The sequence below is a fragment of the Nelumbo lutea genome, chromosome 3 (genome assembly GCF_056320005.1).
Source record: "Nelumbo lutea isolate HS-2025 chromosome 3, American lotus-T2T, whole genome shotgun sequence".
In the NCBI taxonomy this organism is placed as follows: domain Eukaryota; kingdom Viridiplantae; phylum Streptophyta; class Magnoliopsida; order Proteales; family Nelumbonaceae; genus Nelumbo; species Nelumbo lutea.
The window spans coordinates 17,918,215-17,944,076 of record NC_142686.1 but is presented as its reverse complement, the minus strand read 5'-3'; the positions used below and the strand labels follow the sequence as shown (position 1 = coordinate 17,944,076).

General features: G+C 37.2%; 2 protein-coding genes across 4 annotated transcripts; one reads left to right on the top strand and one right to left on the bottom strand.

Annotated features, from left to right (window-relative positions):
* The first annotated feature begins 8,184 nt into the window (after positions 1-8,184).
* Positions 8,185-17,961, top strand: LOC148863296 (alpha/beta-Hydrolases superfamily protein). Of its 3 annotated transcripts, none has more exons than XM_088978008.1 (12): positions 8,185-8,265; positions 8,343-8,632; positions 13,114-13,208; positions 13,299-13,396; positions 13,499-13,548; positions 14,008-14,103; positions 14,676-14,765; positions 15,995-16,087; positions 16,180-16,275; positions 17,171-17,236; positions 17,457-17,619; positions 17,707-17,961. In XM_088978008.1, the coding sequence occupies exons 2-11, from the start codon at positions 8,453-8,455 to the stop codon at positions 17,580-17,582; spliced, it is 990 nt and encodes a 329-aa protein (XP_088834134.1). In that variant the 5' UTR covers positions 8,185-8,265; positions 8,343-8,452; the 3' UTR covers positions 17,583-17,619; positions 17,707-17,961. The 3 variants fall into 3 exon arrangements, with proteins under 3 accessions (XP_088834134.1, XP_088834132.1, XP_088834133.1); XM_088978006.1 differs by having other exon boundaries at positions 17,457-17,623; XM_088978007.1 differs by having other exon boundaries at positions 8,196-8,265; positions 8,376-8,632; positions 17,457-17,623.
* A 4,121-nt stretch (positions 17,962-22,082) lies between these two features.
* LOC148863295 (Carbohydrate-binding X8 domain superfamily protein) lies at positions 22,083-24,767 on the bottom strand. Its single transcript, XM_088977956.1, has 4 exons — positions 24,251-24,767; positions 23,563-23,802; positions 23,431-23,467; positions 22,083-22,673 (listed from the first exon to the last, which is right to left on the bottom strand). Exons 1-4 carry the CDS (start codon positions 24,300-24,302, stop codon positions 22,430-22,432), a joined length of 573 nt encoding a protein of 190 aa, XP_088834082.1. The 5' UTR covers positions 24,303-24,767; the 3' UTR covers positions 22,083-22,429.
* Positions 24,768-25,862: the final 1,095 nt, after the last annotated feature.

Sequence of the window (25,862 nt, the reverse complement as noted above, 5' to 3'; positions counted from 1 at the left end):
AAATCCTCAAAACACAGCGGCAACCTGTAAATATTCAAAAAATTGGATATGGAGGCGGTTAGAGCCTAGACGTGTAAATCGGGCAGTACTGAGTCGGTATGGTACGACCCAGGTAAAGTGCTGGCCAATTCAGGCCATGCTTCCCTTAATCCCTTCGTTGGAATAGATACTTTGCGGGGTCGGCCTAGCACGGCCCATGGCCAGAGCCCATGAGGGGCCCATGCCATGCTATAGGCTAGGCTGGTCTATGGGCCAAGCCAGGCTGTAGGCACCACGACACATACGATCGTATCGTGTTTGACACGGTTCATAGTCCGTTGTGGTTAGTCAATACGATCCAATTTACACCTCTATTTGTAAAGATGCAAAAGTATTGGATTGAATTCGAATTAGGGTATATTCAAATCCAATCCGACACCGTTTATGCCGGATCCAATCTGATTGGATTTAACTGGACTCAATTTGAATTCGAATCCTATCAGTAAGTCAAATCTTCAGATCTGATCCGATCCGACTTGTTTTATTTAAAAATTAATAAATTATTAAAAGGAAAATAAAATATACAAATTTAAATAAAGTAAAAACAAAAAATACATGTATTTTTTTAATAATTTTCATCACATATATACATGCTTTTTTATAAAAAAAATAAATAATATAACATATTTATAAAAATATGTTTATAAATAAATAAATAACATATATATATATATGTATTATATATATATTTATAAGTATATAATATATATTAGATAAGATCTTCTCAAATCGGATATGGGGGTGATCTGTCTGATTTCTAATTGAGTCCTATTATCAGATCCGATTTGAAGATCCAAATGGAGGGGGGGGGGATCCAAATTCGACCAAATAGGATTGAATCTCCAATAAAATCGGATCATGATCTGCTCCATTTGCACCCCTATCTATCCAAAGCCCTCAAATCCAACTTTTTAGCAGCAAAATTAGCATTGTCTCCCACAAGAATGATGCCTACTCTACCCACACCCTACATATAGTGTACTACAACCTTCTTGTAATACAAGATGGCGATGCATAGCTACAATTCAAGGCAGGTAGAGTGTGGGTAGAAAATCCCATTACACCCACAAGACGTTACAAGCGCTCATTGCGAACATTTCCCCATGCCCACAATTAGACTTGTTCATGGGCCGGGTCAGGCTGGGTTCGAGCCGATCTTTGTATATGTATCAATAGAATACACTTTGCCTCGAGCCTAAGCCCAGCCCGACCAACTAGAAATTTGAAAATAATTTTTTTTCTTTTTTTAATTAATAAAAAAATGTTTTATTTATATTAAAAGCCTTCAAAACTCAAAAATAATAAACATCTCACTATTATTTGGAAAAGAAAAGGAGAAGGTGAACAAAGAAAAAATATTATACATATATATTATTAAATAAAATATACTTTTATTATTTAAAAAAAAATCGAGCATGGTGCTTTAGACTTGAGCCCAAGCCTGTGGGCTTAAAATTATGACCAAACCCAACTTATTAACTAGTCGGGCTGAACCAGCCCGTCAGGCTACCTGGCCCATGAAGAGGTCTATCCATGATTGATAATGGGTGATATTTTTCAATGTGAGGGTGTAGTGTCACATGTTTTTTGGATAGTAATTTTAAGTCGTGTGTAGGCACTCCGGATTAGGAGTGTTAACGATGCAGTTCGGTGCAATTTGGAGAAGATGTGTTTGTAAAAAGGGTTCATAAAAAGGGTTTGGGTTAGAACCAAAAAATTTAAATTTAGTTTATAAAAAGGGTTCGACAATGATATTGGAAAGGTATTATCTCTGAAAATATTTTGATCAATTGGTATTATGTGGTAACTAATCAGGTGTTATTTATCAAAATTTTTGCGTGGATTTTAATTGGTCAAAACTTTTTCCATATCAAATCATAGATTAAAATTGGGTTCCACTAATTCCGTTCCTTCTACTAGACTTCGAGTCTCCGGCAACCTGACCAGTGATGAGTCTGTCCTACTACCCTTTCGTTCTGCACCCAATTTTTAGAGCAATCTGTCACTGGCTTTCTTCATACGATTGCTCTCTGCAACGAACTGTGACAAAACGGTTTCCCACAAATCGAGTTCTGCCTTGGTTTCACAAGAATGGCGACGAATGCTGAAAAAGCGGCAAAATCTGTTCATCTACAAAAGCCAATTGTAAAATAAACCTGTCAACAAATCAAGAACAGGGCTGGATTTTTTCTTCTCTGTTGTACTCGATAAATTTGTACAAGAAAGGGAGGCCATTCTTAGATATAAGATCTCATGTTTTTATTGGTATGAGATTCCTGAATTCTATTTTTGTTATAAAGAGGACTACGAACTCTGTATATACGCCAGATGACAGAGCTCTACTTCATTCACTCCACCGAGTCCGCATTTGATACGCTCACAAACCATGAAAATATGTGTTGCATGATATTTAGCGATGCTGACACGTGAAGTGATGGTATGATGTAGTGATACCTCAGCAATCTTGGACAGCAGCGATTTCAGTCACCTAGAGCACCTCGGGTAATCCAGAAGCAAACCATGTTTCTGATCTCTTTAGTATTATGGCATATGTTAATGGATGTTATCTTTTCCACGTCCAATTTGGATGTACCTGTATAAGCCTTATCAGCTTATTCCGAGCCCATCTTTGAATGCAAAACTAACTAAACTAGACGGATTGATGATCTTGGACACGCATCGTGAGGCCTACAACAACTTACCTATATAAAGGCCTAGCCTCCGGCCTCATAAGGTATACATGATTTATCTATCGTATCTCTTACAATTAAGCTTTCAACTCTCTCTAATCTCCATATTATTGACTTAAGCATCGGAGTGCCTACACCCGGATAAAGCATCCTAGACACTGACAGCCTTGTTTTGCAGCTTGACTAGGCAACATCTCTTTCCCGACATCCAAACTGTCCTCTAGCAAGGAAATACTAGATCACGTTACATCATAACCCATGTTCCTGTGTTCTGAATTCACTAATCAATCTATCAAGTACGCATCCTTTCAGTTTATTCCATTGGAGTAAAGATAATGCAGATTTTGCAAATTTAATAGAGAAGCTAGAGTGGCGGAAGCGAAGGAGGGAGGCGAGTCTCAATTATTTATAATGTTGATAGGTTGTTTGAACATATTTTGTTGGCAGGTGAGTAGATCTGTTCATGGGCCGGGTGGCCTGACGGGCCGGCCCGACCCCCGGATGGGCTTGAACAGGCTTTTTGGCCTACGGGCTTAACCTCGGGCCAAAAAACCTGGCCCGCATAGAATTTGAGTCGGGCTCGAGCTTTGCCAAAATAGCCCAGCCCGGCCCGACCTATAGTTAAACCTAAGTAAAAACCCTATGTGATATCCATTTGAATAATTTTTTTGATTTGAGAAGGTTGTTGATTCACTTGTAGGCCCATTGTTCATTTAAATAGGGGAAAAAGAACATCTGAATTAAAATAAATAATGTCTATTTGAATAGGGAAAATTTTGAATTTCTTTTATTAGGTCGGGCTTCGGGCTTTTTATCAGAGCCGGGCTCAGGCCCAAGTTGTAGGCCCGTTGGTCGGGCCGGGCTTGGACTCCGGCCTAACATTTTTCTGTTAACAAAGAGTCAAAGCCCGGCCCAAGCCTGACTCGGCCCGACCCATGAACAGGTCTACATGTGAGGAACTTGTCTGGTTCTTCGGATATGCAATAGCAACGTTGACAGAGGGTCTTTTCTCTCGGAGATAAAACAAAAGGGAGAATGACGGTTCAGCCCAGGGTCAGAATTTGTTGGCTCACTGGCTCAAAGTACATTTGGGGTAGGTGCCAGCTCAAAATTGATGCATATTCACGGGTGGGTATGGATGTACTTCTTCGTAATAGAAATCAGAAATCTGTGTTGAAACATCTCTTCATTATTATTTTTGGATAAACTAAAAAGGTCCCTTCACAAATAACTCCTAAACTTGTTCCGTGGGCGCTTAGGGTGTTTCTCAAATAAGCAAGGTTACTTTAAATGTATATTGTTTTTGCTGTTTGGTTGGATGTTACAAATAAAGTAAAACCCCATAAAGTTATTTCCACCTCAGCTAACTATGCTCTAATAAATCATTTCATTTGAATAGAGTTTAGGGCGTTGAGAAGAAACCCGAATTTGAAGTTTCTTCCAACACCTTATACACATAAATACAAGTATTCCTATTTTTTAATGTTTATTTGATAAATGTTGAAACCAAACATTGGTTTCATGCATAATAAACACCGATGCTAAATGGCATTGATGTGATGGCATTTTTCCAAACAAACGCCCACAAAATCAAACATAATCCAAGTCAGATGGCATAATGCATTAAAGTACCAAAGCGTTTGCTAAACTTTCTTTATTTTCTTTTCCTTACTCTTTTATCTTAAATCCTAATTGACCAAATATACCTCCATTTTATCCAAACAAAATCATCTAAAGTAAAGGCCTATTCGTTTGCTCTGAAGTCTGACATCTGAAAGTGTAATAATTACATTAACAGGTATATTGGTATTAGTGAACTTTTCTTTCCTTTGAACTTTGAATGTAGATAATGTTGTTCTGAATTATGAATTCTGAAAAATGTCAAATGTCCAATTTAACCCCATATAAGAGAATTTTTATTTATTTATATAATTCAATAAATAAACAATATTAAAAAATATTATAATAAATATTACCTAATATTAATTGTTAATAATTATTAATATTAATTAATAATAATAATAATAATTAATACTTATTATTAATAATTAACATTTATTATTAACAATTAATTAACCATTATTAATAATAAGTAATAGTAATTAATTATTACTTAATTATAAATTACTATTATTAATTAATTAATGAAATATTATTAATAATTAACAATTAATTAGTATTTAATACTTAATATTAATAATTTATAATCAATTAATAATTTATTTATTAATTAATATTTAATAATTTTTATGATTACATGATACATATTATTAATAATTCATTAACTATTATTAATAATAATTGATTGATTGATTAATTAATAATAATAATAATAATAATAATAATAATTATTATTATTATTATTATTATTATTATTATTATTAGTGAATAACTATTATAAATAAATAATTAGTAATTAATAATTAATGAAATTGTATGATGATAATTAATATTTTAATTAATTATTTTCTATTAGAATATTACTATAACATACTATAATGAATATTATAATATTAATCGCTAATTTATAATGTTTGTAATATTATAATATTAGTATAATTATTATTATTATAATTGGTAAATAATATTCTAAATAATTATCTATAATAATTAATATGAGTAATTATTAATAACACTATAAGACGATAATGAATAATATAGTTAATGAACTATTACTTACATTATAATAATATTATGGGGAAATAAAAGATTGGTGGTGAGTCCCATGGGTCTTCATATGAGATGTTATAAGTTAATTGAGCATTAGAGGGGCAATATGGGTAAAATCCATTAAAATAATGACATGATTCATTTGTACTTGAGCTATCATTAGGCTTCAGTGTTAAGAGCCACCGAACACCTCTTTAGCGTTGAAAGTGGTACAAAACCACTTCAGCGTTAAGAGATCAGAGGCACCAAACATGGCCTAAGAGGAATCATTTCATTAGTATAGAAAAAAAAAATTTATTTTTAAATTCTTGATTCATTTCACTCATACGAATGTCTCTCTTCATGTTCAAATATAAAAATTATACACTCCTTTCTCCAATAAATCAAGAAAAAACAAATGAAACCATAAATTTATATCTATCAAAAAGAAATCTTTACCATTTCATTTGAATATTGAATATAGCTTGAAATTTGTAAGGATCTATTGGAGCAACCGATATGGCTTTCATGTTACATTTGAAAAACTAGTCAAATCATAAATCATTTAAATAAATAAGAAAGGGTAGTTTAGGGATTTAAGAAAAAAATTAAACAGTTGAATGATAATCTTTTTTGAAGTTAACTGACACAACTCTAATGGATAGGAATGGAAATTTCCACCATACATAGTGGGTACCCAACCCTACTATCCCCGACGAGGTGTTTTCTTTTCTTTTACTTGAAGAATGGATTTAGGGGCAGGGATGGGTTTCGGGATTCCCTAACTCATACGGTACAAGTAAGGTACAATAGGCTAAACCTAACCCTCCCCGACCGACATATTGTTGGAAAGCATATAATTTTTTTTGTACTAGGTCTTGAATTTGATAATATTTTAAATTTTACAAGAAGAATAATTGATAGTTTATGTGTTTTTATATGCCTTAATCAAATAATTGAAAAACTTTATTTATTTGTATTATTTTACTTATTTATTACTTATATATGACAAGAAATAATAGAAAATTATATGTGGGTTCTAAACCCAACCCGCCCCTACCCTTGAATGTGGGGAGGGTAGGGTCAAGGAGTGTTTTGCATTTTTCATGTGTGGAAAGGATTTGGATTCTCAAAATCTAACCTACTACCGCTTTTGGGGAAAGTACGGGTTGAAGGGTTTAGAGAGGTAGATAGGGTCTAGAATTTACCCTTCTTCTTTTTTTTGGTTTATTTGCCCTTTAAGTTTATATATTACAAAAACACCATTGTAATTTGTGACAACTTTACTTGATCCTACCGTTAAGGAACCGTTTCTATACTCACAGCTTGGTAGGGGTGTTTATTATATGGTCTAGACTGTCAAATTGCATAAAACAATTTGAAATCGACAGTTAGTGAGAATTCCTCATACTATAATATTTTGATTTGGCCTAGTTTTTTATATTAAAATGTAAATTATTAATAATATAAAAAATTAGACAAAACCATAAACCAAATTATTAATAACACATCTATTAATGTATATAATATGTGTAATTTAATTTTTAAAGATATGTATGTATATATGTATATTCTTATGCATAAAACAAATTTTAAGCATATATGGTAGTAATATCTAGCACTTGTTAAACGTTTCAATTTGATATTTATGTAGGTATGCATGTTATCTAATATTTCTAATTAGGTTAAATTCATTTTACAAAAAATAAATGATAATTAGGTTAAGCCCAATAACATATTCAAAACTTAGGGCTCAAATATGCTACCCACGAGCTGTTTCCAAATCTCTACCTACGAGACATTACAGCTACGCAATAGGAATATCTCCCTTATCATTCATGAGGAGATGTTCCCAATGCACATGGTGGTGCTCTATGGGTAGGTATGTGGGAACAACTTGTGGGGTAGCATATCTTGAGTACGAAACTTATTAAAAACCAAACCAACAATTGCAGTTTGGTCCGGTTTGGTTTAATATGAAAACCATTCAAATCATAATTTTACTAGTTTAGTTTGAAATCTCCTCCAAACTGAATCAAATTGAATTGTGAACACTCGTAAAAGCAGGCACATAGTGTTGTCAATCCATTGTTGATCTGATTGGCTAAACTGTTTGAATTATTAATTGGCTATGATTTTGGGTTCGATTTTAGTAAAGCCTGGAATTTGTTAAAAAAATAGAACCGCTATGGGCTCCGGTTTTCATGTCAACGATTCGACTATCCGAATCAAAAGGTTCAGGTGGTTTGGATCATTAGGGCAACTTTTAGACTTTTATCAATATGAGAAAAGAAAGACTATGTAGTTGTTGGTTGAGAAAGAAAGAAAGAATGAATGAAAGAAGGAAAGAAAGAATGAATGAATGAATGAAAGAAGGAAAGAAAGAAAGAAATGAAGGAATGAGAGAAAAGGAAAAAGAAAGAAAGAAAGGAAGAAAGGGAGAAAGAAAGGAGGGAAGAGGGAGGAAGAGGAGGAGGATTTGATGTTCATCGGCCGATGATGACAATGGTGACGATATCAACAATAGTCGCAGTTCTCAAATTTGAAATCTGAGAACTGAGATCTGATTTCTCTCCAACATCTACAAAAGTGCAAATCTTGTTTTTTCCTCCTGTTCTTCTTATCTCTTTGCTCAACAATTTTGAGGTCAAACGGTCTGACGATCAGAATCAACAACAGTTCGAGAACAATGATATACAAAATACTGTCATTACACGGTTTGACCCAATGACCTATGACCCGAAGGCAAAAACGGTTCGGATCGGCCATTTTTATACAAATGGGAAGGTGACAAACAAAGCATAACTAACGAGGCAAAAGCCTGGCAGCCGAATCTAAAAAGGAGATATATGAAAACCAAGGGGAAGTATGAGGGTGTTATGCAAAGGTAAGTCTAGTAAATTCGGCAAACTATATGGATCTCATAATAATTAACCTTTCTAAAAGCCCTACTCATCTTTGTAGTGTCGATGCGGTTGTTTTCTCTGATTGTGTCAGTAAGTCAGTTGACTGTGGTGGTAGCCCCGTAGGCCGGAGCCCAGCGCGCTGGTGTTAAAATACGCCGTATCAGAGAAATGACGTGTAGTTCAGTGGCTTTTGCACCTGCCGGAGCGCCACCGATGACCTACGGAAACTCAAGGGCTTTCAGGGTTTCGGCAGACGGGTTCCCATCGTTTCTTCCAAAAGAGGTCGAGAAGATCAAAGACCCATTTGCCCGGAAGCTCGCCAAAAGGATTGAGAGGGTGCCCGTACAGGTATGCTCTTCTTCTTCTTCTTCTTCTTCTTCTTCTTTATAATCGTCACCATCTGTTATTGCTCATAGTTTTGTTGTTCTTGTTCTTCTTCGATTAATGGAAACAGCGAGCGTTAATTTCTTCAATATTTTGCGGGTGGTTAAATGGTTGCTAGCTTCTTTCTTTGAAATGCCCTTTTCTTGATAGTTGTAACCGCAAATTCCTCATCTTTAAATCCAAATATTCCCTTTTTTCCAAGTCCGATTGACAGTTTTTCCGGTTAAGAAACCTAGTTTTCTGTGATATTTCCGATCTTCAAGTGAAGGCGAATTCGTGGTCTCGTTTTCCTCGTAATAAAGAAGAGAGATGTTAACGTTACAAACTCCAGTGAAAGCGTTATTTACAAAATTTTCTAGCATTACCGTGAGTGTGATTAGACCGGGAGAGCAGGGAAGAGTACCTGATGACGTCCTTCTGAACCTTTGGAACATTATAGATTCCATAAGCTCCGCCGTGTTGGTGCGGAGAATTTCAATGCCGTCGAGCTAGACGATGCAATGGGGCAGGCAAAGCGCTCTTGGGGAAGCTGGAGAGAGCAGGAAGGAGTGAATACGTCGGATGGGAGGGGCTTGGTCAGCTCGATGTACTCGTCCGATATGCTCTGACGAAGAGATGGATGCATGAACTTAAAGTAATGGTCCAGGAGGGAAGAGTACAATGCACAGGTAAAGGAGAGATGGAGAGAGAAGAAAACAAGCGACTGAATTAGAGAATGATATTGCATTTTTCTGGGATTCTCTGTATTGGTTCTTGCCTGGTTGATGAAATTATGGACTGACGATGGATAAGGAATCTAATGGAGTTTCAGATTTTGAAGTTGAGCGGATTTGGTTGTATATATCACACATTAATGATTCAACCCAGTAGCGGCTAATAAGACTAAAAGAGGGGAAATGGTTGCTGCCGGAGAAAGTTCTGCCGGAGAAAGTTCTCCCATAACCATCATCCATTAGATTTTTCATTTTTTTTTTTTTTAGTATCCGGATCAAACCGGATGGATAAAAGTTAACGGTAAACGTCCGTTATGTTGAAATTAGTTTAAAAGAGTTGACGTACATACCTCTCAAGGTCTTGTAATACGGGTCTGTGACAAAGACCCTTTCACTTTTTCTGTTTTTGCGATAAATACCTCTTAAACTTTGGCCATTAGATAAAGACTCCTTTCGTTAATGTCTAAACTGCAACCGGATCACCTGCCAACAAAACACGCTGCAATCCTCAACCAACATGATCTTATAATGCACATCTCATATATAGCGGTCCCACCCAATCTCATTTTTAAGACTTTATACTGTTCATACTTGAGTTGAGTGTTTGCCTGAGACCGAACTGACGACGCTGGTTGATTCAGTTGCAGGGAATGGGATTAGAATTTAGAAGAATAACAGAGGAAAGGAGGGAAGAAGAGAGTGGGAGGTATTTAAAAATGGGAGAAGAGAGAGGAAGGAGAATGAAAGAGAGAAGAGAGATAGAGAGGGAGCAGGTGATGTCGCCGCCGCAACTACTAGCAGCGGCGGCGATCAAGCTTTCCGATGAAGGCCACCCGCGCCTCGATATCGTCGTGATTTCTACGGCCAAAAGGCATTAGTCCGGTTGATCTCGGCCTTAGAAATTTCTCGAAGATGGCCATAACGAGAAACATGGGAATTAGGGAATAAGAATCCCAGTTGCAACAAAACCAAAAGAAACAGCATTAACATAGTTATCAAAATTTCCCAAGTGCTCCTCTCTCTGCACATTCAGTGGAGCTCCAGAAGGTTGCATACCCCAGCTATCTTCGTCCATTCTCCCCTATATTTAACAGAACTTTTCTCTCATCACGAATCAAACAAAACTGGAGAAGCTCGCAGCACACACAAAGGAAAGAAAATAAAAATCCAGTCATCCTTCTCCTCATGATACTGCGGTTTTGATCTGGTAGACGAAGAAGGTCATGGCCTCTTCGACAGGACCAACCCTTTCAGGGTCTTTCACGCCCTTGCCGAAGCTTGCTTGTACTAACTACACCAGAACCTCTTCAGTGTTCATAGAAAAGCTGCGTGTGTGTGAGAGGAAGATGAAACCATCACAATTTTGGTTCAGATCAACCTCAAATCCACCAACAACTGAAAAACTATTAATTTGGTCGAATGGTGACTATTCGACCCAGGTGATTAGCTATAAACCCATTTGACCCAGAATCTAAATCGGTTTTTTCAACAATGCAGTCTATCATTTAAATGCCAGCAGTAAGCTTTAATCGCCTTGCTTTTTGACAAGCATAAAAAAGAGAAGTATCTTACTTTCTTTCTTTTTTCTTTGACAAGATGATCTTGGTTCTGTATCGTCTTTCCATTTCTTCGCTGTCCATTCCGCAGGAAGCCTAAGAAGGGGAGCCGCTATTTGTTATCTGACTAAATAGCCGAAGGGTATTTTAGTAATTTAGTGCCTAACCGTTTCAGGAATATCCAAAACAAATTTCAGTGAAACTTTGATACACACAAATGCAATTAATGAAGCATATGGGGCACCTATGTGGTACCTCAATAAACTTTAGAAAAGTTTAAACTTTAGGGTAAACTTGTTATGAGGCCTGCCATGTTTGAAGTGTCAGATCATGATGGTGGGGTTTTGGACACGGACTATTGTCACCCCCAAAATAGAGATGGACAGTCTACCAAAATAGATATTGACAGTATAATTTATACTTAGGATAAGTAGATTGTACTCCCCCTATACCCCTATAAACTGTTTTGGACACGGACTATTGTCACCCCAAAATAGAGATTGACAGTCTACCAAAATAGATATTGACAGTATAATTTATACTTTAGGGATAAGTAGATTGTATTCCCCCTATACCCCTATAAACTGTGCCCGTGAATTTGGCATTAATCTACGGGCAAGATTCAGTCCATCCTTAGAAATCTTAGTTCCACTCTCGGCGTGGATTGAACTATAAAAACTCCGGGATAAATGGATTGCAATCCACCAAAGAAATCTGAATTGCACTCCCCTCCTAGTCTCTGTAAACCGTATCCTGCCTATGAATTTGACATCAATCCATCCACGGACAGGATTCAATCCACCCCTAGAAATCTTAGCTCCACCCTAGGGGTGGACTGAACCACTTCTTTATTTTTGGTATTGCTTGTATTTAATCATATGAGCAAATCTATTTCTAATACTGCAACACTTCACCTCTAGACTGAAATAGGAACTAGTTCGCTTTGCTTCTTGCTGATTACTGATATACAAACAAGGTGGATAACAATGGGGCAAAATTACCGACTTAAAATCTATTATGATGTCTAAATGAAAACACAAACCTTTTGATGTGTCTTTAATAGGATAGAGAGTTCAAATTGTCCCAACATTGTAAGCAAAATTTTAAGTGTATTTAAAAGTTATTTTACACTATTCATAAAAAAAAAAAAATCATTTTACACCTTTCTACATCCACCATATAAGTAATTAATACAGAAGCAAAGTTTTAATGTTTATTGGAGAATGGCATGGAAAGTGCTTGGGACTTGGGAGCAAAACTGTAGTAAGAGAGAGGACCATGGCTGTGTGGGTAACTGTTTTCCGAGGCCGAATCTGCTCCTCACTTAGGGCGCCTCACTTGTGCCTCACACGCACATCGTACCATGCATTGGGAACATCTCCCTACTTAGAAATTATTATTCACGGGAGATGTTCCCAATGCACGGTGGATGTGCTTGTGAGGCGCCTGTGTGAGGAGGACATCCCATTCCCTGTTTCCCTATGACTTAATCATGAAATTAATCCTATCCTATTTGTACAGTTTTGAGGAAGGATGATTAGGGCATATCCAGGGGAGACCGGATCTGCTCCTCACACAGGGCACATTACACGACCTTACTACCATGCATTGGGAACATCTCCCGTACTTATAAGTTATTATTCACGGGATGTTCCCAAGGCACGGTGGATATGCTTGTGAGGCGCCCCTGTGTGAGGAGCAGATCCCATTTCTATCCGGGGTATATCCCTTGTGAAAAGACAAAAGGTACCCCTATTAATGTGTAGAGGTGCATAGGGGCCTGTCCTTTCAAATCATCACATTCGGCCTATTCATTGAGATCTAGAAAAGTTGCTTGGCATAATATTGTAGCATAGATAATCAATTTTGAATTCAAAGTCAACTAACCCAACATAATTTTTTTATCAGCTCAACTAACTAAAGCCTCTTGTTAGAAAAACAAAAATGACATGACATATAACTTGATCCTAGTCATAATGTTTTGAATTGAATGAGTTGTATAAATCATAAAGATTGAAGTGTTAGATTATAAGATTTACATAGGAAACCTTTGATTCTTGATTCAAATTATAAATTGTACTATAATCACAAGCTTTTGACAACCAACCTTAAGATTTATGGATTGCTTGTTCTCGATATTTTTTGGGACTAACAGGGGGTTCTTGTGGAATTGTAGGTTAGCTTTTCAGAAAGCTGTATAATGAGTAGTTGCGTGAAGCCACTATTTCAGGGTGAGACAAATCCGGTGGTTCTACTCCATGGCTTTGACAGGTATGTATTATGAGTTTGTTGTGATTGGGCTGTATTAGTTGTGAAACCATTTCTTTATTAACCTCTGCAGTTCATTCCATCTTATTTCAGTTCCTGTTTAGAATGGAGTAGTACACATCCGTTGCTGGAGGAGGCTAGGTTGGAAACTTGGACTGTGGATATTCTTGGCTGGGGATTCAGTGATCTAGGTTTTGTCATATATAACTTCAGCTCCATTGAACTGCAATTAGTTACTTTTTATCTCTCTGTATCTTGAATCAAATATTGTGGTTTTCCATTGTTGACATTAGAAAGGCTTCCGGCATGTACTGTGGCTACCAAACGTGAACACCTGTATCAGGTATGTTTGCTCCTATCTTCATGTACCTGCTAATTGAATTGCAATAAATGAAGACTTATTCCATCAATTTTTGCTTCGATATTAAGAGTACAATGAGTTGTTGGTTGATGATCAGAAGCTTTTGATACAGCAATGAAGAATATATTGGAATGCCTCATGATTTTTAATATGCTTATTAATCTCCAATTGATGGAATACCTTTTGGAAGCATCTGTAACTATTGATTCAACGGTGCAAGGCATGCTCAAATCAATGCACAATCCATTGAATGGTCTGGATTCTGGAATGGTAGCTATAATGCTACATCCATTAATTGGTAGTAGAGAATTCACTCTTATGGGGCTACCATTTGCATTCTATTTTCTTTCCTTTCAAGTACTATTTTATTGGGCTGATTACCATCACTCTTTGTTCCTTTCTGTCTTCTCTCACTCTCCTTTTTTTCCATCGTTACAATAGCTTTGGAGATCCTACATCAAAAAGCCCATGATACTAGTTGGACCAAGTCTCGGTGCTGCTGTTACAATTGACTTCACTGTTAACCATCCGGATGCTGTAAGTTTTGTTTATTTTTTATTTTTTACTTTTTTGCTTTCCCAGCAAACTCATTAGTATTCTCCTTGAATCCATTTTTGTAGAAATAAAATTACAATTTCCAGTATGTCTGCCCTTTCACTTGAAAACTTTTATTTCAAAAGAACCCATCATAGAGTAGATTGTTGTCAAATTGTGTATTCTGGCCTAGTATTTGTCAGTTGTCACATTGTTTTTCAAGAAAGATTCGTGATTCATAACTTCGACAAGCTACAGAATATTTGAGCTCTAATGGTACTTGAGCCATTATCCCTAAGTAGTGGTTAAGTCATATAATGCTACTGCACTTGGCAGAGTCAATGTAACATGATGAGTGTCCAAGAGTTTATTCTGTCAACTGAAGTGTACTGAATTGCAGAAGTTACATGGACTCATTCCGATCTTTGGCATTTCTGGGTTGGCACTGATACCAGTTCCTAAACCTTAGTTCAAAAACAATCATGCACTATTAAAGATAGAAGTGGTTGCAATAGTTTTTGTACTTATATTAACAAATTTAATGCTTTATAATAAAGTGGTTTTGTACTGTGCAGGTTGAAAAGGTGGTATTGATTGGTGCAGGTGTCTATACAGAAGGCACAGGAAGGCTTGCAAAATTACCAAGAGCAACAGCCTATGCTGGGGTCAGTTCTGTTTTCGATAAGAGATGCAACTATTAGGTTTCTACTTCAGTTTTTAGATTTTTAACGTTTTTTATTATTTTCCTCACTTATTAATTTTATGTATATATGTATGTAGGTTTTATGATTATGATAATAGTAATAAAAACTTGCTGGTCTCAAAGCTCTTAATTTTTTGCAAAGAAACAGCAGTGAAAGTGGTTCACAAACTGGATAGCCAAAAGCAAGAATATAAGCACCAGCTTAGAGGGATTAATCTTTTTGTTCTTCCTGAGCCTTTGATCTACATTGTCCACCTTTTGTAGGACAACCAATGAGGTTTCCTTTTTTTGGAGATTTTTTTGATAATCACCAAAGTTAAGATTTTTCCTTTGCATTCTTTTCTAAAGCAACGATTAGTTCTCTAGGGACCATTTTCCACCTTTCAGAGTCATCATCCTAAGGTCTTTACAATTCCTCAACGCACCTTCCATTTTAATTATTCAATTAAGTTTTTTTTGGTAAACCATCAATTTAAGAACTCAGACTAACAACTCTTCTTCTTTTGAAAAAAAGGATTTTATTTGTTCCACAAGATTCTCAACAAAGTCATATAGAAGGCGATTTAATTGTCATTTAGCATATGCACAATAGCCAACCATGGGCAAATTTTTTATGACTCCATTTGTTGTAATGGGAGAGAACAAATTTACATGATTTATAGTTTTGCTTAGTTACCATTTGACTGTTATTATTTTCCCAAAATAGTTGATTTTTGCAAGTTTTTTTCTTTTATTCTCCCTCCATACATGCATTGGAACAGAGTTTACCAGTGGAATGCATGAAGAATGTTGGCATCCACCATTTGTTGGATCTCCTTAGGAAATCTCCTCTAAAGTGCCATCCAATCATATAGTTGTCACATAAGATATGGTTTATTATAGTGGTGAAGAAAAACTATGAACAACATAGAGAATATGACTTGCTGTTGTGAATGGGATAAAAGAAGTTGGCATATCAGTTTACACAATTCAATAATGAATGAAGTAGAAATGTTGGGATTTTGGGTTGGTTTCTTTGTTATGGAGATTTCTTACACGTGCACCATGTGGGGGGGCTACAAAACCTTCTAAAGCTCCCAATGAGGCAATTCTTTATTTGTTTAACTTATTTTACAGTGTTCCTTCCTTTTTGTTATTTAATGTCATTGAATGCTCTCAAAACCTAAAGTTTGTAGCACTGTGTTGAACTAGGTAGCTTTACTGAAGAGCATTCCATTGCGGCTGTATGCAAACCTTCTGGCCTACAAGAGAATTTCATATGGCACCATCTTAGACTGGACTAGTGTGAGTGTATTTCTTACTGGGTAATTATTTCTCTACTTTGATATTACAAATATAAGTTGAATCTGATGGTATTTTTTCTCTCATTCCACTAGGTTGGCCGCTTACATTGCCTGTTGCCTTGGTGGGAAGATGCTACTGTTGATTTTATGCTTAGTGGGGGCTATAATGTTAGTTCCCATATCAAACAGGTAAACACAAAACAGAAGTTAATCCAGAGGCATAGTTAGATTGTAAAATTGTTCTACAATGTTATTGGAACAGAGGAATACTCCTAGATGGGAATAAGCATTCTTTCCTACTTGAGCGTCTGTCCCATAGGGCTGGCAGGTTCTTCACATTACCAAAGAAAGGTATCATACCTTAACACATGCAGGGAAGACAGCTGATGGCTCAAGACAAGCAAGGATGGAAGTGGACTTAGGTGGTGTTTGATAATATTGCCGTTTCTACCTGAAGTTTTGGGGTTGATCAATACAAATTTTTGACAAATGTGTATTGTCACATCAAATAAGATAGTCACTTCAACTAGAAAAATGCATGCATGGGATTGATCTTTGGTGTTTATAGATGAATGCCAAATTTGACATTTTAGGTAGAAATAGCAATTTGTACTGAAAAAGTTTCTGGTAGTAAAAAAAACTTCTCACAGATTTGTATTGACCAACCTCAAACTTAGTAGGTAGAAATGACAATTGTACCAAACACAACCTTGGTCTCTTAGGTCCAGGCACCCCAGCCAAACCTGGTCCATGTGCAATTCACTAATCAGCCATTTGATCTTTCCCTCCTAAAAATGCTCCTGGACCGGAAAAGGTCCTCATTGAATCATACTTAGCTTCAAACTCTTTGGAGTGCAAAAAATCAAACAGTAAATTATCCAGCGAAAATAATCAGGTGGTTTTTGGGCCATAAGAGCTTGTTAGTGGGTTTTCTGGGTGTTAGCCATATGTAGCTCAAAGGGGAAATTGCATTCTTATGTCATGATTCCTTGGAGCTGAACTATGTTGGTGAAGATGGTTATGAAGTAAAGTTGACTATTTTTTCAATGTTTGTTTTGGTTGAATTTGTACTGCTTTCCTACAGGTAAAACAGAAGGCACTCATCATCTGGGGTGAGGATGACAAGATTTTCAGCAGAAAGCTTGCAGTGGTGAGTTAATTCCTTGAGTTTAAATTATAGGAAATGTTGCAGAAAAAATGTCAGACTGCATGCTCACTCAATTCACAAATATGGGTTCCATTTTTTCTCATGAAAATGTTACAGAACATTTTTAGAAAAAGCCAGTTGATTCATGTTTCTTTTGAATATCAATCAATCAACAAATCAGTCTAAACAGCATAAAGGATGTCATCTAATCTATATAATGCAGAGACTACATTGTGAACTGCCAAATGCTATTATCCGTCAAATACCAGATTGTGGTCATCTTCCTCATGTGGACAGGCCGGAAACTGTTTCCAAGTTGATTGTAGATTTTATTCGAACTGGCCATTGATAAAGTTCTAGAGGTGTCCAATTCTTGATTTATTACCGTATGTAAGTTGTATTTTGAAATCATTGTCTTGAATTGCCATTTCTCGTGCTAGTTTCTGGCTTAGTAATACTAGTGCTTGTTTCAGGGGGGCACTGCGTTTTGATGTACTTGAGTGGAAGTGGCAGCTACTTTACAGTGCTGGACTCTTTGAAGGTTTGGCGTGAAATTTGCAACCATTTCATGGCCACAACTTGCTCTAGTGGGTTTAATTGCAGACAGAGTACCTCATTGCACATGTAATAAGTTTGAAAAGATTGACCAAAGTTGCTAAATGCTATACTTGGTAAGTAAACCCATGCAATGCTGAGGTTAAATAGAAATTTGGTTAGGCTTGGATTCAGGGTAGGGATGATCATTTTCAGCTGGGCTTTCATCAGGCCTGACCCAACCTGCACATATCATATAAATATTATAACATACTTAAATATAATATTTTATATTATTTAATGTATAAAACATATTTTATACACATTATATGGCAATGTAATATAAAATATTATATATGTAATATAAAATGGCTTTTAAACACAAAAGTTATAGGCCTAAAATCAAACTCAGGCTGGTACAAAATGTCCAAAGCCCAGCCCAGCCCAGCCCAACCAACGACCACCTCTAATTTAGAGTTGTAAGTCAGGTTGCCAAATTTGAAGAATTTAACTACACGAGGCATGTGTTAGGGTTTAGGCCCATTGAAACGTGTTTGTTTATTCCCTGATAAAATAAAATATTAAAACATATTTACTCGTATTAGCAATTTATGGGTAAAGATGGAATTAGCATGGGTGTAATAGACATTTAGGCTATGTTTGGTTTGAAGGAAAAGGTAGGGAAAGGAAGGGAAAGACAAGGAAACCTTTCCCTTTTCCAACCAAAAACAACCTTAATGTCTTTTTCCACTTAAAAAGTAACCAAAGGGGTCTGTAAGTCCATTTTATCCCCAAAACTCGGGAAGTTTAAGGGCAGGTCAAAGTTGAGAAGAGATTTAAGTCTTTTTTAGAAAACCCAAGGGAGTTTCAAGGAATTTATCCTTAATTTAAAAATAACTAACCAGTAACCACATGTATGAGAAGTGAGAGGAGGATTTAGATGTGAGCTTTGTGGTGAGATGACCCCTGACCTTCCCTCTTTCTTTCTAATATAAATATGGATGGTTTGGATTGTTGCCTTGTAGGATGGCCTTAATGGTTTCTTTCTTTTTGTTATATGATCAACTTTCATTAAAAAACATCTAAACAAAAATGGGGTTCTGAAAATCCAGTACAAACAAGATAACTATATCGTTTTTACATACTCGTATTTGTGAGTGGCTTCTTATTAAGTGTTTATTGGGTTTATTGCTTACTATATTTAAAAGCATCCAAAAATATCCAAATGGGTGGTTGATTTAAAAAAAAAAGGTAAAACACTTAAACCTCCCTCAATGTTACTCACAAATACTTATACCTCCCCTCTTATTTTTAATAGGACTTAAACCTTCCTTGTCAATAAAATGTGCCGGTATATTTTATAGAATCAATGAAAATACTATTTTACCCTTACTTATTTTTTTAAAATTTCAAAGATAACCGGTTAAGCTGTAGCAATCTAAAGCAATAATATAGGGTTAATTAAGAAGAGTATTGGAGCTTGTCCCATGCCGAAATACGGAAATAATTACACAAAAAAACTCAATACAAATACAGAAATAATAACACAAAAAACAGAACTAAAACCTGAGCCTACGCCTATAAACGAACTACAAGGTCTCATGCAATAGAAAGACAAGTTTCATGAAAAACAGAAGAAAACCATTTAGTTAAAACTAGAGTTTCGGCCACACGGTGAGAGTTTGATTACCACCATGCCCAACAAAAGAAAAGGAAATTTTCTTGTTTTTTGCCATCTATAAAACGCTCATGAGCACAAACCAACTCTCCATCTTGCAATCTTTGTCTGAAGAAACATCCAAGAGGAAATTCTTACGGTGGTAATGACATTCAAACTACAATGTAAAGTCTGATTTATATTTAAGAGTTAAGACCACTTGCAGATATTCAATAAAACTCCCATTATCATGTAAAAACTCAGATAATTAAGCCATCTGAAAAGACATGACGCATTCAGAGTCTTATTCCACAAAGGACGAAAGTACTTGGTTATGCTAAAAGAAACCTTGATGCAATTGAGTTACAGAGCTACAAAGCTGTTGTAGGCTTCTTTTCGTCATTGTTGATCATCAACCGATGTAATGATGCTGTTACTATCATCTTCTACCTATTTACTTCTTTACCAACGATTAAAATAGGGCTCAGGGTTGTTTAGGCGAGCAAAGATCTGTGAGCAGAGAAAGGTGGTTCATGCCTCCATGGGTTTGGATAATGGCTTCAATGTAATACTCGTTTTGGGTCGGAGTAGAACTAAAGATGAGCTTTATTTCGCTCCATCCTGGAAGTAGATATTTGTGATCTTTCACGATGGATGTTCAAGCCACCTCATTTAACATTCGTTGTTTTTGGAGATTGTTATTATATATGGGCATTCAAAGCACCGTTTCAGTTATTTGAAAAGCCCGTTGAGAAGTAATAAGCACTCCCAAACAACTTGATAATAATGCTAAAACTGGATCTACTTCGTCAAACTGTTGAGCCTAGGAAAGGAGGAGGAACATTTGGCAAAAAGGAAATAGAGATGTTGGGTCGATCTAAATCAAACCGAGCCCCAACCCAACCAACCTACCTGAACACTTCAGCCAACTATAAAGTGGGCGAAACTGTTCTCATCAGCCCTGTGAGAAAAATCCACCTGACCTTCTCAAAGGACATAGTTTTTCTTAACCAGTATGTTCAATGCAGAGCCACAACTCATAGGAATTCCGCTAAAATTGACATCCTGTTGATCTTTGCCAAAGGATAGGCGGATGCATGGCCAGCATCCCAGCGCAAGAACGGAAAACAAGGCCGAACAGGTTTCCACAAAATCACGAATATCCATGGGTGGAAATTTTCCTTGCCATTTAGACAGAACCTAAATAATCCCTTCAAATGTCCCAAGTGACAGACAATTTGGACACAAGGGTTTTCACCAAACATAGCTTATAGGATATAGTGTGGGGCCCTTTTAACAAAGCCAGAAAAGCCACAAGCCACTCCGCTTCAATCCTTTCAAATAGGCAAAAATGTATGGCTTTTGTAGACAGCTGAAGGTTTTGCCTTCATGATTAGCATTTTGTGTCGTCTAAACATTCCCCCTTTGCTGCAGAGTCAGAATTAAAATTGGGAACATTCTTGATTCCGATTCCAGACCCCTAATTCCCACAAACGAAACAGACCCTAAATTCTGATATTTGTATCAACCAACGAGTCTAAATGTTGGGGCAAAAGTAACTAAACTTAGAAGTGTAAATCGGGCTGTACCGCCCACAGCCCGGTATGATTGCATAGGCCAATGGGCTATGTTGGGCTTGGAGTTTCAGGTCAAAAGGCCAGTAACGGTGTAAATTGGGCTGTCATGCCCGTGGCCCAGCATGATGGATTGGAGCCGATGGGCCATGCTGGGCTTGGGATTTCAGGTCAGCAGGCTGGCCCAGAAATGCCCACACTGTCGTAACATTCTGTCCATGGCCCGTGGGCTGGAACGGCCCATATATATTTATATAGTATATAATATATTAATAAAATAAACATTTTTTCAATTTTATTATACTAATTTATTTAGTTATTCAAAATTTATAATGAATTAAATTTTTAAATTTTCTTTTCAATTTTTTAAATAACTTTGGCCCATTTACAGCCTGGCCTGGCCCAAGGCTCGGCCCATGGACCAACCAGGCCTGGCACGAGCCCGCACAAGCTTGGGCCGTGAACCATTGTGGGCCAACTCCCAAAATATCCCAAAAGAGGGAGGGACAGCCCGTATTTTACACGGACCGCACGTGGACGATGTCATTACGGTCCATGAAAAATTGATGTTAACTATTAATTTCTATCAAACCAAACAACGCATTAGTGTCTAATTCAACTAGACGTTCCATTGGGTGAATATTTTAATAGTCACTGTGGAAAGACCGCCATTCCACGTGATAATGTCCAATTACATCGGCTAATATGATATACACTCCCAGACCGTAAATAATGCTCCTCCCTTTTATGGTGGATGAAGATCCATGTCGGGCATACGTAACGTTCATAAAACACTAGGGGGTGTTTGTCCACCATGTAAAGGGCGACTGATTTGAGCACTTTTGATTTTGAATCAGACACCCAAAAGGACAAAAAGGACCATTTTCTTGTCCAAATCACCCTACGGAAAAAATGAAAGGTCCAGAAGAGGCCAGAGTCGGTGAGCTGGGGGCGTCGTCCTGACTCCTGCGCCCCAATGGTACCAAAATTCCTCATTAAATTAATAATAAAATAAAATACTGCCGCTCAGTCTCTAGTCTCTACTACTCTACATGTACAAAAAGGAGAGAGGAGAGAACAAAAATCTAAAAAGCAGTGGAAGAGAGTAGTGAATTAGGTCCCTATCTCACTCAAAAGGAATACAAAACCCATCCATCCAGCCTTTTCCTGTTTTCCACTAATGGGAAAAAACAACAAAACATAGTGGGAAATTGTACACTATAGATGATTCCCCCCCACCCCACCCCACCCCACCCCCTACAAACCACATTGCCTGCCTATCAGCAAATGGTGGCAAAATCTTGTCCACACATCAACCTTCATCATCTCCCTCAATTCCAAACCCTACCCACACCCACCATTACACATTACCACTACCACCACCAGTCCATCACCACCTCACAGCCACCTTCCTTCCTTTGCTTTGTTGCCTCAAGCCCATAAGAAAAGCAAGCCTGAAAACCAAATGGCTAAAACAAGGGAGAAGTTCTTGATGAGTGCAACAGCACCACTGGTGTCTGTGTTGATGCCAGAGGGGCCTAGACCTGAGCCAATCCCTCCTATTACTCCAGTTGTGGGTGTTAGAGTTGATGAAGGCGTTGTTGTTGATGGAGTTGTAGTTGTTGTAGTTGAGGAGGGCGTTGTGCCTGTTGGAGTTGTAATAGTTCCTGCAGAGCTGGTGGTGAAAAGAAGATGCTGGTAAGTGTAATATTTCCCTCCATAAAGAATCAAAATCCTAAAAAGCAAGTTGAACTTCTGTATGAAAGACAAAACAACCACAGCACCAGACTGAAAGACAAGGAAACATCAACATTGTGACAACTGTAAACCAGTAGAAAATTTTAATAAGATGCAGTCCTAGATCTAGTCTCCTCTTCAAGGCAGTTCTTTGTTTTTGTACATTACCCACTTCAAACCTAACATTGTGATTTGTGAAATGCCAGCGCCACCACAAATCTAGGCTAAAAATGCCAGGTTTGGGATCATATTAGAAGGAAAAATGGATGGTGCAAGACAAGAGACACCAATTTCCATCAAGCTAAAGCAGTCTGGTACTGTGCAATGTTCAAGACAGAATATTATCCAGGAGCTAGAGAAATAATGGCAGGAGATTTTCTTGTAGGCAGATCAGAGGAAAAGTAAAGCATCAGATTCTACTACTAAGATGCACAGTTGCACACTTTGCAGAAAGATAGATGAAGACACAGAACCTCACAAAAGTTTGTGCTTTACATCCGATCAAAAGGACCACACAAGCAGATTCCTTTTTATTTTGCAGGACGATATGAAAGGAATCAAAGAAAGTCCCACGAAAATGACAACAAATTATTGCAGGTAAGAAAACAGTGCAACATCAGGTGCATTCTCAAACCACAGAGAAAATAGAAGAAGAAAAACAAAAGAAATTAGAAGAAATTGAGATAGTAGTATACCTTGGGCTTGGAGGATAAACACAACCATTAGCAGTGCCTGAAGTTACCAAAGAAAAAAAAAACAGTCAATACACTGTAATTTTTTTTCCTTTTCATTGCTTTTTAAACTGTCAAATAAACTAGCGGGCTTACTTGGATCGGTTGTAGTAACCATGGATGTGCCTGAAAAATCACATGTTCCTTGTCCTTGATTTTTCCTCTGGAAGTAGCTGTTCACAGCATAAGAACAATGGGCCTTTACAGTGTTGGGTTGGTAGCAAGCCCCATTTTGAAGGATAGGCGTGCAGTCAGCTCCAGCTCCACAAGCGTAATCTAATGTCTTCTGAAGGGCAGAGTCACTCACATCACTCCTACAGATACACCAATTTGCAGCTGACACCAGAAAGAAAGAGTTAGTTTTAGCCGAATTTAGAAGAATTAGTACTACAGAGAAAAAATAAATTTGAGAACAGAAGAAAAAACAAAGAACAGCTAAAACCCAGAGGCATGGTAAGAAGCAGCAGCAACGAAAACAAGAAAAATAATGATAATGGAGAAAAAATGGAAAGAATAATCCATGTCCAGAAACATGGAGAAAGATCCAGCATCCACACACTAATAATGAAAAAAAAAAAGATGAAGAACAAGCTTGAAGAAAATCTGCTTCCTGACATTACACTGGCAAAAAAAGAATCAAGAAGAAAAAACGGAGAAGGAAAAAGAAAAAAAAAATGTATAATATTAGCATACCGAGTTGCCGACTAAAGAACGTCTGCACCTTAAACTCAAAGAAAATAGGCTAAAAAGAGAAAAAGAAAGAACGTTTAATCCAAGGACTCACCAGAGTGACCAGTCATGGCCAAGATAAGCGCTAGAAAAACTAAGAGAGCCATGATTGCAGCAAGAGTGGGGGGACAAGAAAGCCCAGAAAGGAGATATTAATGGTGATTGAACAAAGTTGGTTGAAACTCAGAAATCTAGATGAGTGTGGAAAGGAGAGGAAAACCTTCTCAGGAGGGTGAGAGAGAGCAAATGAATGAATGAAAGATGGGGCAACTGGGCAAGTGGGCGAGTGAAGGGGTGATTTTTTAGGGTAGTACTTAGTAGACGGTGTGCATTGTCCTCTTCCAAAGAGCTTTTGTTAATTTATTTTTTATTGGAACTGGGGAGAGTGATCTCGAAGAGAGTTCACATAAACGCCCCACATTCACATCTCAACGTCTATTCAAAACATTTTCCGTATTTGTCATCGGGAGATATTCCCAATACACGATTGAGATATAGTGTAGGATATTTTTGAGACTGGGCGGCAGATTTGAACTCGTCTGGGGAGGAGAGCAACGCCCAACTTTTGGTCCAAACGGTCGTAAACTCAACTTCAGACTTGAGGATCAAAATTTAACCCAACCTGGTTGACAGATCTTTGGGCTGGGCTGGGCCCCAATGGTCTGTTCTCTTTTTTTTTCAGCCCCTCTTGATGTGTTGTCACTCTGCTCTTGCATTATGATGTCCTTTCTTGGCTGTGATTGGGGACATCTGCATTTCAGCAGCATACAATGATTTTGCCCATGCTTTTATGATACCCACTTTGCGTAATGACGAAAATGTTCCTCAGCCTAAAAAATGCCCAAGCTCAGCCATGTTGTTTCCGGGTTCGGATCTTATCTTCTTTTCTATCTTCAGCTCGGTAAATAAAAGGTTAAAGGTCAAAGTTTAAGCCCGATAAGAAAGGCAGTTCGGGCCAGACCCGGGACTTATAAAGGGCATTTGACCGTTGGGGCAGTACGTAATCTAACGTGCGTGGCTGTTAAGTAGGCCCTACAACTTATATCTCCAATCGTAAGCGGTATGCAGTACTCTGACACGTTATGAACCGTTTAATTGTTTCATTCCTGGACAAATGGGCGGACTGCGCAGAGCGGAGATGCTCGATGTGCCTAATCGCATTTTGTGCAGCAGTTTGCTTGTGAAAGGTAAAATTATCATTTATCAATTATTAATGCTTGCATATAAATGAAAAACCCTTGAAAAGAATGACCGTGAGGCCGTGATGCAACGCCAAGGTGCATAACCACACTGCAACCCCCTAGAAGACACGTTATAGGACAAAGATACCTTTTTTTTTTTGTGCAAATACAAAGATACATTATGACCCATGAAAATTGATAATCTGCGGTGGCGCTGAAGTTTGGGTAATGCACGGTTCGATATGAAAAAAAAAGTACACTTCATTTCCTGTCATAATTGGGTATTATAAACTGGAAAATCCATATCCATTTACCGTTATTTATAATTTTCTTTTTCTTTTTTTTTTTTTTTTGGATTGGGTTATGGATCTTTCAAATGAAAGTGTGTAATAAGGCCATGGACCCCATGTGTGCTGTCAAAGTGAGTTCTTACGATCCCAACAACATTTCGGGAGTTCTGATCTAAGTTCCAACATGTCCCAACAA

Bases quoted from the DNA above. Each gene is read 5' to 3' on its own strand.
- LOC148863296 (XM_088978008.1), top strand. From the start codon at position 8,453: ATGACGTGTAGTTCAGTGGCTTTTGCACCTGCCGGAGCGCCACCGATG. The intron at 13,209-13,298 runs GTATGTATTATG...ATCTTATTTCAG, and splicing joins CTACTCCATGGCTTTGACAG to TTCCTGTTTAGAATGGAGTA. The intron at 13,397-13,498 runs GTTTTGTCATAT...TGTTGACATTAG, and splicing joins CTGGGGATTCAGTGATCTAG to AAAGGCTTCCGGCATGTACT.
- LOC148863295 (XM_088977956.1), bottom strand. From the start codon at position 24,302: ATGGCTCTCTTAGTTTTTCTAGCGCTTATCTTGGCCATGACTGGTCAC. The intron at 23,803-24,250 runs GTGAGTCCTTGG...TTCTGGTGTCAG, and splicing joins GGCCATGACTGGTCACTCTG to CTGCAAATTGGTGTATCTGT. The intron at 22,674-23,430 runs GTATACTACTAT...TTTCACCACCAG, and splicing joins GTTTATCCTCCAAGCCCAAG to CTCTGCAGGAACTATTACAA.